The sequence below is a fragment of the Ciona robusta genome, chromosome 3 (genome assembly GCF_009617815.1).
Source record: "Ciona robusta chromosome 3, ASM961781v2".
NCBI lineage: Eukaryota > Metazoa > Chordata > Ascidiacea > Phlebobranchia > Cionidae > Ciona > Ciona robusta.
Window position 1 is genome coordinate 1,212,043 of NC_143237.1, and position 16,395 is coordinate 1,228,437.

The 16,395-nt window shown below is 35.6% G+C and overlaps 2 protein-coding genes across 5 annotated transcripts; one reads left to right on the plus strand and one right to left on the minus strand.

The window, feature by feature from the left end:
- Positions 1–777: 777 nt before the first annotated feature.
- Positions 778–16,367, plus strand: LOC149737476 (ankyrin repeat and SAM domain-containing protein 6-like). Of its 4 annotated transcripts, none has more exons than XM_089875538.1 (18): positions 778–1,029; positions 1,121–1,247; positions 1,599–1,771; positions 2,268–2,463; positions 2,844–2,999; positions 3,267–3,308; positions 3,553–3,757; positions 4,332–4,429; positions 4,814–4,984; positions 12,450–12,605; positions 13,017–13,066; positions 13,538–13,708; positions 13,962–14,151; positions 14,354–14,493; positions 14,803–15,028; positions 15,278–15,462; positions 15,892–15,937; positions 16,124–16,367. In XM_089875538.1, the coding sequence occupies exons 1-18, from the start codon at positions 952–954 to the stop codon at positions 16,186–16,188; spliced, it is 2,475 nt and encodes an 824-aa protein (XP_089731664.1). In that variant the 5' UTR covers positions 778–951; the 3' UTR covers positions 16,189–16,367. The 4 variants fall into 4 exon arrangements, with proteins under 4 accessions (XP_089731664.1, XP_089731662.1, XP_089731663.1 ...); XM_089875536.1 differs by having other exon boundaries at positions 779–1,029; positions 12,447–12,605; XM_089875537.1 differs by lacking the exons at positions 778–1,029; positions 1,121–1,247; positions 1,599–1,771; ... (4 more) ...; positions 4,332–4,429; positions 4,814–4,984 and adding exons at positions 8,031–8,285; positions 8,376–8,502; positions 8,854–9,026; ... (4 more) ...; positions 11,342–11,439; positions 11,823–11,993 and having other exon boundaries at positions 12,447–12,605.
- LOC149737477 (cytoplasmic dynein 1 heavy chain 1-like) lies at positions 2,993–7,281 on the minus strand. The gene is made up of 4 exons (XM_089874300.1): positions 6,319–7,281; positions 5,875–5,956; positions 5,427–5,600; positions 2,993–3,296 (listed from the first exon to the last, which is right to left on the minus strand). Exons 1-4 carry the CDS (start codon positions 6,542–6,544, stop codon positions 3,263–3,265), a joined length of 516 nt encoding a protein of 171 aa, XP_089730426.1. The 5' UTR covers positions 6,545–7,281; the 3' UTR covers positions 2,993–3,262.
- Positions 16,368–16,395: the final 28 nt, after the last annotated feature.

Below are 16,395 nucleotides of genomic sequence, written 5' to 3' on the forward strand. Positions count from 1 at the left end.
TGGGTGAACGAATCATAAAAATAATTTAAACTGCACAGATTTAGGGAGAAAACTTCGGCTATTATTTTACATGTCTAATGCGATTGGCGGAAGTAATTACACTTGTAAATATTACAGACGATTATAGGCCCAGATATAAGAAACACAAACGCATTTTTTTGCAAAATTTATACTGTAGATTGAATTAAAGACGAAATATAGATAGATAGATCACAAAATTAAAATCAACAAACTACCCTTAAAAAGATACGCAAATATATATATATAGTAATATTTTTCATTTAAATAGATAGTATTTAATTTTCACTTTATAAAAAGCATTTAGAAATATGCTAATATTAAACTATGTATAGTTATATAAAACATACTATAAACAAAATCATTTATATTGAAATGCAATTCAGACTCACGCAGCCCGAACATTGTTTCCGCAGTTCTTAAAATATGAAACTATTCAATGTTTAAACTTTTCGTCACCAACATCCTTCATTGGTTTAGGTCACGTGTACAACGCCATTATCAACCCACAGGGTAAAGTTCACGGCAATGTTGATTAAATACGCTATTTTAAATGCTCTTGTAGCATTTATATCTCAGCAAAAAATGCCATATAAGGACCATTTAAAAGTCTTTTTAATGTTAATACATTTTCAATCGAATTTAATTTTAAATAGAGTGAGATGCAGAGAAACTTTGCGCTATTAATTTACCGTTTTGTTTTTTTGTGGTGTTTATGAAATTCTTTTCGATTTCGGGGGTTTCCCAGTACTTGTTTACGTTACCTTGGAAGTTGTTTTTGTAAGTTTTAAAAGTTGAATTATTCATTATTACAGTTTACTGTAGGTGTATTATTATTTGGATTTTGAACCCGGATACTGTAAGACTATAAAGAGCACACGAAGGATCAAAGCCGGCCGTTTTTTTGCTTAGAAAAGCTGGCCTAAATGTACGATGGACAATTCTTCTATAACTGTTCCTCAAAGCATTTGGTCGCTTTTAAAAGCAGTGGAGGACGGTGATGCAAATAAAGTAAGTTGTTTATAATTTCTTTGTATGTTCTGGCCACATCTGAGTTCTTTTTTTCTGTAAAAATACTCATAATTCTACTTTTTGTCTACAGGTTCAACACTTGTTGGAGCAAAACACAGAGGTATCTGTTGAAACGACAGACGCTGATGGTAACAGTCTTCTTCATATTGCTGCTGCCAATGGTCATGAAGAAGTTGTTAGGATTCTGTTAATAAAAGGTTAAATTGAGTTTTTATTAAGTGTTGTGATTCCAATGTATTTAAAAAGGGTATATAAACCACTAAACTGAGTTGTCCCTTATGATAGCCATATGTGTGCTTGAACAAGACCCTTAGCAGACATTGCTTCAACCCAAAAGTCAGCACCCTGGATGTCGGGTTACTGGGCCAACTCTGGTCTAAATCTCAGGTCACATTGTGTGGTTCGTCAGGACCTCACCACTCCTAACTTCACACAAATAAACACACCCTTATATTTAGATGATTGAGCTTTTCATGAACCAGGTCCCATGACGTGGCTTGCTGTATAACCTTACCCAAGTTCATTTCCTAACCTGTGTTGTATTTCAGGTGCGTCACTTGATCGATCTAATTCATTTGGTTGGACACCTCTAATGCAGGCAGCTCGATATGGAAATGAAAGTGTTGCCCACTATTTATTAAACAATAAAGCAAAGATCAACGTGACCACTCCTATGGGAATTTCTGCATTAACACTTGCAACTTATGGCGGGCACACAAAGGCATGTTAGCAGTTTAATGGCCACTTCCAATTGATTTATTGTATTTAACTAAAAATTTGGGTAGAAATTTATAACACAAGAAAGATCACGTTCAAATATAAACATAACTGTTTTTATTAATGACAAGATTTTTAAAAAACTTGATCGAATGTTTTACGTCTACTTTTTAATACCTTAAACACGCACATATTTAACTTCTATACAAGCTTGGCCTACTTTGCTAAATGTAAAGCATACACTGGTATGGTATTCCAAACATATAATGTCATCCTTCAAAGTTTAGGATCCCAGGCAGTCATATGTGTGCTTTAAACAAGACATTTAGCAGACATTGCTTCGACCCAGTGATCATTTATGGGTTGTAACACTTAACACCCTAAATGTCGGAGTAATGAAATGAACTGACTATTGCCTAAATCTCTGGTCCCATTGCGTGGTTCGTTGCTCGTCCTTACCACTACTAACTCCACACCAATAAACACACACTTATTTCCAGATGATTGAACTCTTCATGAACCATGATGTTTTGGCCGACGATTCCGAATCCGTTCCGTACTTCACCTCACCACTAGCTGTCGCTACAATGCAGGGTCGCGACGATAATCTGAAGAAATTGCTTAAGAAGGGAATTCCCCCAGACCAATACTTCAAGTTCACGGACTGGACACCATTGATGATTGCTGCATTGACTGGTTTGTTGTTTGCCAAGTACTTAGTTGGTGAAATTTAAAAGCAAAAATTTTGAAACCTCAATTGCTGCTATTCTGTTGTACATGGTAAGGTCATACACCAAGTCATGCCATTGTTCCTGGGATTTAGGCCAGAGTTGATCATTACTCTAACACCCAGGGTGCTACAACTCATTAGTGATTACTGGGTTGGAGCAATGTCTGTTAAATGTCTTGCCCATGGAAACATATGCCATTAAGAATCTTTACGGGAGTTAAAAATCTAAAATTTTACAGTTGTGTAATATATTTATTTTACTGTTAATAAAATAGTAAGTGGTACATATATTTAAGAGTGTAGAATTTACATAGTTAAGATTTTAAGTGTGATGTTGCATTCTTAGGTCAATTACCAATGGCAAAGTTGCTTGTAGAGAAAGGAGCGAACCCCAACTTTAAGAACAAACAAGGTAAAACTGCCCTTGAGATTGCTACTGACTGCGAGATGAAGGAAGTGAGGGGGTATCTTGATCATAGAACTACAGACAAGCCTGCAAGAGGTGTGTGGAAGTTAAACTTTATTCATATTACAAATATAATGCATTATAAACCTAAATAATATTTCAGCAGCTTATTTGGTATAAAAAGTAGTGTATTTCGTTTCAACTGGCAGACATTTTTCATACCAGATGAGCCGCTAAAAGATTATTCACATTATGCCTGGTAACAGAAGTAACACAATATTAGTTTTGTTTGTAAAATTGTTGCTTTTCCACTTTGAGCTGTTGAATATATTCACCATAACTTATATATCATATACTTTTCAGTTACTGAGAGTGGTGAGAGCATCATTGCTGCTGTAAAGAAAGGTAAAACATAAACAATTTATGCTGTGTAGTGTGTAGTTATAACTAATATTGAATGAATAAATGTAACCATCTTTGTCCTCGCGTGGCCAGAAAACGACAGTCCTTATAACACAGGTGCTCTGTTTCATACTCCTTGTACTTGTTTACGAATTACAAAGTATATTACTTTGTGGGTGATTGTTTTTATGTATGGCTGTGGGGGATATTCTTCTTAACCTCAATAGAAAACACTTATATTCTTCAGGTGACTACCAGAAAGTGTTCAGCCTTTTAGAAGCAGATGGTGGGAAGGCAAACAAAGCTTCATCTGATGGAGCGACACCATTGATGTATGCATCCATCACTGGGCAACTTAACCTTATCAAGCTACTGTTGGATTACAATGCCGATATTGATGCAAGGGATTATGAGAATGGTTGGACAGCATTAATGCAGGCAACTTATTATGGGTAAAGTGGTTTATGTTGTAATTATATGTGTGGCACAGTCAGTGCTAAATATGTGCATGAAAACAGCAGTGGCAAAGATAGGTGCCAATGCTCAGTAGTTTTGTAATCGAAGGATGCGAGGTTCAATGTTCGACACTATTACCAATACTGATATACACATTTGTTCTTAGCAGTCTTTCTCCAACCCAGTGGCCACTAATGGTTTGTCAGGGTAATGAGTCAACTTTGACATAAATCTCCGGCCTTATAACAAGCCATGTTGTAAGACCTTACCCACTTAGACATAATATAGTATAGACATTCACATTAAAGAGGGAATTCATTTAAAACATATAGGACCTAATGACCATGCATGTCAATATCCCACAAACAACTTACTGACTGCGTTACTGCTTGTAGGCAATATGCTTAAATTAAGTAAGATAATTGATTTAAATTGAATTTAGCACGCAAGGATGTGGTAAGCTTTATACAATAGTTCACAGTGTGGTGTTGTGTAGTAATGAATGTTAAAAACTTTAATCTTAAACTGAATGTAAACCTATTCAACCAAAAGTATGATTAATCTTCTCAGCAAAACTCAAGCAGCAATCTACTTGATAAGAAGAGGTGCAAATGTTGGGATACAAGCTCATAATGGGTTTACTGCATTTGACATGGCTATGCTAATAAGTGAGTTTAATTTAATGAATAACTGTTTAAAAAACTTTCACAAATATGTTAGGAAGTTCTGCTTCTATTTTTCAAGTGTTACTGGGGGTCTGTACTGTACATTTTGTGTGCGTGTATTTCTGGATCATACTACCTGCTTATCTTGAATGACAATTGTGTTTTAAGCAAATCGTGGAATGTAACTGCAAAGTCTAGACCTAACTAAACAACCCTTAATCCCTTGTTCATTTGGAATAACAGGGAAAAAAGTTAAAACAAAATAAAAGCTGCACTGGCACTGTCTACATTGAAAAACTGAAAAAGAAATTTGCATGAAAATGTATATATATATACTGACCACCTGACACTGCTTATGACTAATATCTACATTGACAAACTCTACAGACCTGAACGACACAACATTGTTCCGATTACTTGCTGAGAAAGTAATGCAAGGTTACAGCAATGATGAAGGTGGTGGATGTGAATCTACACAACTAACCAAAGCTTGGCAGAGCACGGGGTCAGGTTCCCTTCTCGCTGGGGCTCAGTCACAAGTTACAAAACCAACATCAAGTTAGTGAATAAAATATATCCTATAAAACACTATTGGTTGGACTTGATTTTGTTTGTAATGTGTTTCATAGCACTTAATCCTGAATTCTATTAACTATTGATTTTGATATTTAACTGTTTCTATGTAATCTACGACCCCATGTAACTCATACTATAATACAATCTGTAGAGTGTAGTCTACAAAAATTATATTGTAACCGTTACTGTGCAATTTCAAGATATGGAATAGTAATTGCTCCTCTTAATTGTCTTAAAGATAACAAATGTTTCTAAATTGCCCACAAGGTTACATACAGAGTAATTCATAAGGCTTATGTAAAACTAAACATAAAAATAACCGAAATACAGACTAAATGTACATTTTTATACTAGGAGATACAAAGTCTATATACTATTACATAATCCCTGATAGCAAGAGTAACAAAACATGGTAATAACATACCGATCTATCTTTCCACTTTCCCTGATGTAGGATTTAAAGAAAGGAGCAAATGCACAACTGACAAGTGAATGTAGTGTTTCATACGGAGAATCTTCAGTTAATGTAACCGCATGCAACCGTGAGGATAAACTTTTCCCACCTTCCATCATTACCCCTCTCTTGATCAAAGCCAACCTACATACATGTGTTTTCTTACTAAGAACTTATTATTTACAAATGGTTAATGTTTTTCTTAAACAAAAGTTTAAGAAAAATATGAAATACACCTACAATATATTACTGGTACTTAAAGCATATATGCAGCAAAACCATGTGCTTAACACTAACATAATATTTCAGGAATAAAACAAAGAATTTCAAAATCATGAGAAAAACATTTCGCAGATCATAGCATTATTCTTACAAAAAATACTGTAACCAATGTTTTAACAAACTTCATACAACCCACCCCGATGCTTTACCACTGCTGTAATGAACATCAATTGATAAACTGTAGTTTGCTTCCATTTCCTCGATATCTGCATCATCCTCTGTGGAAGGGCAAAAATTAATGATCATTCAAATTAACAAAGGTGTTAACAGACAAGAAAACATGAAGCGGCAGGAGAGTCGTACTAGTAATATTAATCATACAAGTGGTAAGGCACCACTGTAAAGTGTTTGCATTGTATTCAAAGGACATCAAGTTAGATACTGGTGGCAATAGGCATTAAAGTCCTTGTGCAAGACATTTGAGAGACATTGCTCAAATCCCAGTGGTCACTACTGGGTTGTAGAACCCTAAAAACACGACGTGCCTGGCTGTAAGAGAACAAAATATTGCCTAACATTCCTTATGCTCAAAAAAAGAATAAAAAGAGATGCACAAATACAAAAGCCACAACAGACCCACCCTTGACAGATAACCTTTCAATCATCAATGCTCGTGCTTGTGGGTCTGTTAGAAACTTTCTCATAGTTTCATAACCCTCAGATTCCTTCAGTTTCCCCAACAAGGTGGATGGAGCTCTTTCTGCATCTTCCAGTAGCAATGGAACAAGTTTGACCACATATGCTGATAGACTCTCAACACTGGGTGTTTGGTCCATGTCAGAATCGCCACCACTATTGGCTGCCATGATATCAGAACAGAATATTTCTAAATAAACTTAGATCTCAATTAATAACGGAAACCTAAAACAAAAGTAACTGTTAATTTGAAACAAGAAAAAATGTGGTTTGCATCAAATGCTTATTTTAATTACCAGCATAAATAGTTGTAATGCTTAATGAATAAACAAAAAAGTTTTTATAACATTAAAACTACCATATTAAGGTAAAATTGACATAGAAACCACAAACTTTAATTTTTGCAAAACACAATTTTCATAAATTTTTACAAAACAATTTTTGTATCATTTGTTTTTGAAAAACTTTATAAAAATTCAATGTTTCTTTCCAATCTAGTGGAAACCTAGATTCATTATCTAACTTGATAAACCTTTCATTATTCAGTTAAACTTGTCCCATGTGTCATGTCACTCATGTGTCATGTCACTCATGTGTCATGTCACTCATGTGTCATGACTCATGTTTCATGTCACTCATGTGTCATGTCACTCATGTGTCATGTGGAAGAATACAAAGTCCACCCGTTTAACAAACATAAGTTGGGTAATGATACTGTTTATTTTTTAATTGTGTTTGTTTAAAAACTCCTGCAGTTGTGAGTGTATAACCAGAGTTATTTCAACACATTGTAAATTACAACTTTTAATTTAAAATACAGTGTTTGTTTGTTTTTTTCTATGTATAAATTGCCAGTGTTAATTACCATACCATGGGCGTGGGTGAACGTATCATAAAAATAATTTAAATTGCACAGATTTAGGGAGAAAACTTCGGCTATTATTTTACATGTCTAATGCGATTGGCGGAAGTAATTACACTTGTAAATATTACGGACGATTATAGGCCCAGATATAAGAAACACAAACGCATTTTTTTGCAAAATTTATACTGTAGATTGAATTAAAGACGAAATATAGATAGATAGATCACAAAATTAAAATCAACAAACTACCCTTAAAAAGATACGCAAATATATATATATATATAGTAATATTTTTCATTTAAATAGATAGTATTTAATTTTCACTTTATAAAAAGCATTTAGAAATATGCTAATATTAAACTATGTATAGTTATATAAAACATACTATAAACAAAATCATTTATATTGAAATGCAATTCAGACTCACGCAGCCCGAACATTGTTTCCGCAGTTCTTAAAATATGAAACTATTCAATGTTTAAACTTTTCGTCACCAACATCCTTCATTGGTTTAGGTCACGTGTACAACGCCATTATCAACCCACAGGGTAAAGTTCACGGCAATGTTGATTAAATGCGCTATTTTAAATGCTCTTGTAGCATTTATATTTCAGCAAAAAATGACATATAAGGACCATTTAAAAGTCTTTTTAATGTTAATACATTTTCAATCGAATTTAATTTTAAATAGAGTGAGATGCAGAGAAACTTTGCGCTATTTATTTATCGTTTTGTTTTTTTATGGTGTTTATGAAATTCTTTTCGATTTCGGGGGTTTCCCAGTACTTGTTTACGTTACCTTGGAAGTTGTTTTTGTAAGTTTTAAAAGTTGAATTATTCATTATTACAGTTTACTGTAGGTGTATTATTATTTGGATTTTGAACCCGGATACTGTAAGACTATAAAGAGCACACGAAGGATCAAAGCCGGCCGTTTTTTTGCTTAGAAAAGCTGGCCTAAATGTACGATGGACAATTCTTCTATAACTGTTCCTCAAAGCATTTGGTCGCTTTTAAAAGCAGTGGAGGACGGTGATGCAAATAAAGTAAGTTGTTTATAATACCTTTGTATGATCTCGCCACATCTGAGTTCTTTTTTCTGTAAAAATACTTATAATTCTACTTTTTGTCTACAGGTTCAACACTTGTTGGAGCAAAACACAGAGGTATCTGTTGAAACGACAGACGCTGATGGTAACAGTCTTCTTCATATTGCTGCTGCCAATGGTCATGAAGAAGTTGTTAGGATTCTGTTAATAAAAGGTTAAACTAAATTTTTATTAAGTGTTGTGATTCCAATGTATTTAAAAAGGGTATATTAACCACTAAACTGAGTTGTCCCTAATGATAGCCATATGTGTGCTTGAGCAAGACCCTTAGCAGACATTGTTTCAATCCAAAAGTCAGCACCCTGGATGTCGGGTTACTGGGCCAACTCTGGTCTAAATCTCAGGTCACATTGTGTGGTTCGTCAGGACCTCACCACTCCTAACTTCACACAAATAAACACACCCTTATATTTAGATGATTGAGCTTTTCATGAACCAGGTCCCATGACGTGGCTTGCTGTATAACCTTACCCAAGTTCATTTCCTAACCTGTGTTGTATTTTAGGTGCGTCACTTGATCGATCTAATTCATTTGGTTGGACACCTCTAATGCAGGCAGCTCGATATGGAAATGAAAGTGTTGCCCATTATTTATTAAACAATAAAGCAAAGATCAACGTGACCACTCCTATGGGAATTTCTGCATTAACACTTGCAACTTATGGCGGGCACACAAAGGCATGTTAGCGGTTTAATGACCACTTCCAATTGATTTATTGTATTTAACTAAAAATTTGGGTAGAAATTTATAACACAAGAAAGATCACGTTCAAATATAAACATAACTGTTTTTATTAATGACAAGATTTTTAAAAAACTTGATCGAATGTTTTACGTCTACTTTTTAATACCTTAAACACCCACATATTTAACTTCTATAAAAGCTTGGCATACTTTGCTAAATGTAAAGCATACACTGGTATGGTATTCCAAACATATAATGTTATCCTTCAAAGTTTAGGATCCCAGGCAGTCATATGTGTGCTTTAAACAAGACATTTAGCAGACATTGCTTCGACCCAGTGATCATTTATGGGTTGTAACACTTAACACCCTAAATGTCGGAGTAATGAAATGAACCGACTATTGCCTAAATCTCTGGTCCCATTGCGTGGTTCGTTGCTCGTCCTTACCACTACTAACTCCACACCAATAAACACACACTTATTTCCAGATGATTGAACTCTTCATGAACCATGATGTTTTGGCCGACGATTCCGAATCCGTTCCGTACTTCACCTCACCACTAGCTGTCGCTACAATGCAGGGTCGCGACGATAATCTGAAGAAATTGCTTAAGAAGGGAATTCCCCCAGACCAATACTTCAAGTTCACGGACTGGACACCATTGATGATTGCTGCATTGACTGGTTTGTTGTTTGCCAAGTACTTAGTTGGTGAAATTTAAAAGCAAAAATTTTGAAACCTCAATTGCTGCTATTCTGTTGTACATGGTAAGGTCATACACCAAGTCATGCCATTGTTCCTGGGATTTAGGCCAGAGTTGATCATTACTCTAACACCCAGGGTGCTACAACTCATTAGTGATTACTGGGTTGGAGCAATGTCTGTTAAATGTCTTGCCCATGGAAACATATGCCATTAAGCATAGAATCTTTCCAGGAGTTAAAAATCTAAAATTTTACAGTTGTGTAATATATTTATTTCACTGTTAATAAAATAGTAAGTGGTACATATATTTAAGAGTGTAGAATTTACATGGTTAAGATTTTAAGTGTGATGTTGCATTCTTAGGTCAACTGCCAATGGCAAAGTTGCTTGTAGAGAAAGGAGCAAACCCAAACTTTAAGAACAAACAAGGTAAAACTGCCCTTGAGATTGCTACTGACTGTGAGATGAAGGAAGTGAGGGGGTATCTTGATCATAGAACTACAGACAAACCTGCAAGAGGTGTGTAGAAGTTAAACTTTATTCATATTTCATATGACAAATATATTGTAATTTAAGTAAACCTAAGAAATATTTAAGTTGTTGCGTTTCCACTGTGAGCTGTTAAGCATATTCACCATGGCTTATATACCAAATACTTTTCAGTTACTGAGAGTGGTGAGAGCATCATTGCTGCAGTGAAGAAAGGTAAAATATAAACAATATATGCTGTGTAGTGTGTAGTTATAACTAATATTGAATGAATAAATGTAACCATCTTTGTCCTTGCGTGGCCAGAAAACGACAGTCCTTATAACACAGGTGCTCTGTTTCATACTCCTTGTACTTGTTTACGAATTACGAAGTATATTACTTTGTGGGTGATTGTTTTTATGTATAGCTGTGAGGGATATTCCTTTTATTCTCAATGGAAAACACTTATATTCTTCAGGTGACTACCAGAAAGTGTTCAGCCTTTTAGAAGCAGATGGTGGGAAGGCAAACAAAGCTTCATCTGATGGAGCGACACCATTGATGTATGCATCCATCACTGGGCAACTTAACCTTATCAAGCTTCTGTTGGATTACAATGCTGATATTGATGCAAGGGATTATGAGAATGGTTGGACAGCATTAATGCAGGCAACTTATTATGGGTAAAGTGGTTTATGTTGTAATTATATGTGTGGCGCAGTCAGTGCTAAATATGTGCATGAAAACAGCAGTGGCAAAGATAATACTGAGTGTGATACCAATGCGCACTGATTAGGTGCTTGCATTGTAACCAAAGGATACGAGGTTCAATGCTCAACACTGTTACCAAAACTTTTATGCTTTAAAGAGGGAGTTCATTTAAAACATACATTACCTCATGACCATACATGTCAATATCCCACAAACAACTTACTGACTGGGTTACTGCTTGTAGGCAATATGCTTAAATTAAGTAAGATAATTGATTTAAATTGAATTTAGCACGCAAGGATGTGGTAAGCTTTATACAATAGTTCACAGTGTGGTGTTGTGCAGTAATGAATGTTAAAAACTTTAATGAAAAATTTCAATGTAAACTTATCAAACAAAGTTATGATTAATCTTCTCAGCAAAACTCAAGCAGCAATCTACTTAATAAGAAGAGGTGCAAATGTTGGGATACAAGCTCACAATGGAGTTACTGCATTTGACATGGCTATGCTAATAAGTAAGTTTAATTTATTAAATAACTGTTTAAAAAACTTTCACAAATATGTTACGAAGTTATGCTTCTATTTTTCAAGTGTTACTGGGGTCTGTACTGTACATTTTGTGTGCGTGTATTTCTGGATCATTCTACCTGCTTATCTTGAATGACAATTGTGTTTTAAGCAAATCGTGGAATGTAACTGCAAAGTCTAGACCTAACTAAACACCCCTTAATCCCTTGTTCATTTGGAATAACAGGGAAAAAAGTTAAAACAAAATAAAAGCTGCACTGGCACTGTCTACATTGAAAAACTGAAAAAGAAATTTGCATGAAAATTTATATACATATACTGACCACCTGACACTGCTTACGACTAATATCTGCATTGACAAACTGTACAGACCTGAACGACACAACATTGTTTCGATTACTTGCTGAGAAAGTAATGCAAGGTTACAGCAATGATGAAGGTGGTGGATGTGAATCTACACAACTAACCAAAGCTTGGCAGAGCACGGGGTCAGGTTCACTTCTTGCTGGCGCTCAGTCACAAGTTACAAAACCAACATCTAGTTAGTGAATAAAATATATCCTAATAAAACACCATTCGTTGTATTTTGTTTGTTACATGTTTCATAGCATTGATCCTGAATTCTATTACCTATTGATTTTGATATTTAACTGTTTCTATGTAAATGTAATCTACGACCCCATGTAACTCATATTATAATACAATCTGTAGAGTGTGGTCTACAAAAATTATTGTAACCGTTACTGTGCAATTTCAAGATATGGAATAGTAATTGCTCCTCTTAATTGTCTTAAAGATAACAAATGTTTCTAAATTGCCCACAAGGTTACATACAGAGTAATTCATAAGCGGCACGAAGTGTATGAAACAGAAACACCATAGTATAATAATGACTATCGTTGCCTTGCAACGCAAGGATAAATATGTCATTCAAAGTTCTAAAATGCCCCCTGTAAAAATTCCAACACACACGTAAAACAACTTTGTTTTCTAGCAGCATCAAACCAGAGTGGTGTAAAACGTAATTGGTTGTCCAAAGTTTCCATGAAAATGAAGGGGATGAAACTCACAAGGACTTTTAAAACAAAAACCTCAACATTTGACGAAACACTTATTGCACCAGATGATACAGTACCTGATGCTAATAGTAAATGTGAGGCAAAATATTTAATACATAATCTTGTAACAGCTTATCTGGTGTAAAAAACATAGTGTTTTTCCGACTTCCATCTAACAAAACTTCATCAGGGAATATTTTTGTACCATATAACCTGCTAAAAATTATTTACAAAGCAACCCAAAGTCCAAACTATTTTGGCCTTTGAATTAAACATAAATAATAAGGGTTAATATGTTCTGTTATTTTTATAATTTGTTAATCTAATGTTAATTATACAATATTTTGACTTTTCTGGCAAGAATTTTGCTGACAGATGTTTCTACATCCTATTTAAGTCGAAGAAGCCAAAATACAAGTATAATATGCCTGGCAGTAATGGTATATATATCTGTGTTAGTGTGTATGTATATAAGGTTGCTTAAATTAACTTTAATCATTTCATAGTTGATACGAATGGAGGGAGCAATGTTACCATCGGTGATCCATATGCGATGGTGAGTATTTTTACAATTATATGTTATTGTTGAGATTGAGACGCTGTTACTATTGTGAGCGTATATGTCCCTGGGTAACACAGTTAACTGCAATTGCTCCAACCCAGTGGTCACTTATGGATTTAGTAACTTGGTAGCTATATATTTTAAAAAAATCCCAAAATAATAATTACCTAAAATGTTACATACGCAGTAATTCGTAAGCGGGAACGAGGTGTATGAAACAGAACACATGCTGTACCCACTGTCATTGTTCTGCGGCATGAGGATAAATAAGTAATTTATGTCAAATTTCAACTTGAGTTTCCACCTTAATATTGTATTTGGGTGAGGTCCTACAGCATGGCATGGGACCTTAGTTTGAGGTCAGAGCTGGCCAATACCGAGACGGTGAGGTCCTACAGCAAGTCATGGCACTTGAGATATAAGACAGAGTTTCTACCTCATTAACTCCCATCTAATCCTTCACAGGCACAAGCGAACCATTGCGCTCCTACCACTCACTTCCCGATGGAGAAGTTTTCACCCGTCGTCCCCCCCTTCCAGTCAGCCACTGGAGTTGACAAACAAACAATGTCGTCGCAGAGAAAGTTGTCCAGCTCCAAAACTTCAATATCTAACAGCTTAAACAGCAGTGGCGAGGTGGTTACCAAAACTTTATTGTCAAAATAAATATAACAGTCTATAGTAACAGTTGGTTAATTGTGTCATATATATAAATATGGCTACATACAAGGTGACTTGATAGCGGGCATGATGTGTATGGAACAAAACACTCATGTTATAACGACTGTTGTTTCCCTGCCTCCCGAGAAAAATTGCAAGTAACATTCATTTATTCATATCACTTCTTTATCATCGTGATTTAGAAGTTATAAACACGAATTAATTTCAGAGCTCTGCAAGCTTGGTTGTAGTGAGACCGTTCAAGTTCCTGCAGAGTCCAAACAGTTCAGGAAGATACAACGGTGGTAATGGACCTAATGGAAGTCCTCATTCGTCAGGAGGAGCAACATCAGTTACGAGGAGTTTTAATCACAAACGAAATGCTTCAATTGGAGTAAAGGAACCTCATAATACATCAGGTTGGTATATGGATGAATATTATGTGGCAGGGCAATGACAGTCTATATAACCTGAGTGTTGTGTTAATACACCTCCTGCTAGCTTATGAGTTACCGCAGATTTAACTTTGTGGGTGATTACTTTTTGTGGGGTGGGCCTTTTTGTATTGGCAATGGCCAACAATTTGAGGCTCTGGACTTTACAAAGATCTTCATTTTATAGGAGACCGACACTCTGATACAGTACTTGCGAATATGACAAAAAGAAAGCAGAGAAAGAATACGTCGTCAACTCCCAGTAGTGTGGTGGGTGGTAGCATGAGAAGTGCTATGTCTGCTGAACAACTGACTACTTCACTACAGGTAGTAGCACGAGGGAAACTATATCTAAAATGCTGTGTTAATTAGTTTGTTGGAAATATGTTTACTGTTTTTTTTTGGAAGAATTTTCTCTCCATTATTATTTGTGCATTTTGTGGCTTATTGTTTACCAGCCATGCTTTTTAAATGATGTCCTTTCCCATACTTTTTATTCTTAGCACGTTTTAATTTGTTGTTTTGCTGTTAAGTTGTTCCCTTCTTTGTTTCAATGATATGATCTTCATTATTGATAACATGTTAAACTGAAACAATATTAAAAAACATAAAAAATTCATGTCGATATTTTTGCAGAAACCTCTTTATCGATATGAAACCCAGAATCGGAAGAAATCGAGTCGAGCTGGATCCGTAGCTTCATCGCAGTCCACAAGCTCCTCCAGGACACTGACTCCTCCACAGAGTCCAAAAAGCGGGCAGAGGTCGGAAAAGTCGCGAAGATCAGAAGGATCCCGAGGCGCGAGGAGTGTGAGGAGCCAAGGATCTTCTTTTAGCACTCATCCATCACTTAGTGAGGAAGGTGGGAGGATTTATGTGTTTGTGATGCTGTGCAACAGAATGAATATTGTGTCTGAAAAAATGAACCTAATGAATATATCCTTTTGTGGCAAGGAAACGACAGTTGTCAGTTTTACACACCTTACACCTGCCTAAGAGTTGAATAAAGGAATTTAACTTATTCATTCTCGCATGTGGGCAAACGACATTGGTTATAACACCGATGTTTTGCTTCACACACCTCAAAAATTTTATACCTTAAATTTTCCAGATGAGCTGAGCGGAATTTTACGGAAACTCTCCCTTGAAAATTACCACCCAATATTTGAGGAGCAAGAAATCAACATGGATGACTTCCTTACTTTGACACACGGTGACCTCAGTGAGTTGGGAATCACACAAGAACTTCCACGACAACAAATATTACAAGCAATAAAACAAATCAACAACAGGAAGGTGTGTATGTGCTTTTTGTGTCATTTGATGAGGTCCATGTGATAGCATCCTGGGTGGGGAATCACCAAATTTTGGCCTTACCCAAGTGGAATAGAAATTGCTTCTTGTAGCTAAGAGACCTCACCCTTGTTGCTGAGTGTAAGAACTTGGCAACATTACATATTAAAATGTCTTAAATCAGTTGTTCTAGGACTGAATTCCATTGGTCACTAGGGTTTAACTTCTTAAGGGTTCAATTGTTCAGGCAAGTTATTATTGCGTAATCAATTACGATTAAGTGTCCTGCTAAAGACCGCATACCCCACAATGATAGCAGCATTGAGACTTGAAACTATATCCTCCTGGGTAGAGACATTGACACACCAGCTGCTGTGCCATGGCTCCAGATATACAATATGTATGTAAGCCGTTGATATAATCGTTTTGCAGGAAAAGAAATTAACCAACAGTCGACCTCCTCATTCTAAACGACCTGGTAAGTGATTGTAACTCGTTTATCCTCACATGCCGGGCAACAACTGTCGTTTTAACACGTGTGTTCTGTTTCATACACCTCGTGCCGCTTTCGAAGCCTGTGTAACTGTTTGGATGATTATTTTTTACATTTATTTTGGCTTAATGTTTTTTTGAAATTCACAAGCATAACCAGCTTACACTACAGGTTCCCTCCATACAGTTACAAGTTGGAGTTACAACACCACACAAATGCCACATATACAATCTTAGCATATATACTTTAAATAACCGAAAGTGCAAATATCTCATTCTGTATTTACCTGATGTTACCTGTTGGTGCCAATAATGTTTCTGGTGCTTCCATATTTTACCTATTCTCTCTACAGTGTATTTACTGAATAACTTTTGTTATGAAGTTTCTGCGATTAAAAATAAACTTTGTTTTTGAACTCCTTTTGTAAGCACGCTGCTTGGTTG

Bases quoted from the DNA above. Each gene is read 5' to 3' on its own strand.
- LOC149737476 (XM_089875536.1), top strand. From the start codon at position 952: ATGGACAATTCTTCTATAACTGTTCCTCAAAGCATTTGGTCGCTTTTA. The intron at 3,758-4,331 runs GTAAAGTGGTTT...TAATCTTCTCAG, and splicing joins ATGCAGGCAACTTATTATGG to CAAAACTCAAGCAGCAATCT. The intron at 4,985-12,446 runs GTTAGTGAATAA...TTTGTTTTCTAG, and splicing joins AGTTACAAAACCAACATCAA to CAGCATCAAACCAGAGTGGT.
- LOC149737477 (XM_089874300.1), bottom strand. From the start codon at position 6,544: ATGGCAGCCAATAGTGGTGGCGATTCTGACATGGACCAAACACCCAGT. The intron at 5,957-6,318 runs GTGGGTCTGTTG...GCCCTTCCACAG, and splicing joins TGAAAGGTTATCTGTCAAGG to AGGATGATGCAGATATCGAG. The intron at 5,601-5,874 runs GTGGGTTGTATG...ACATGTATGTAG, and splicing joins AGCAGTGGTAAAGCATCGGG to GTTGGCTTTGATCAAGAGAG.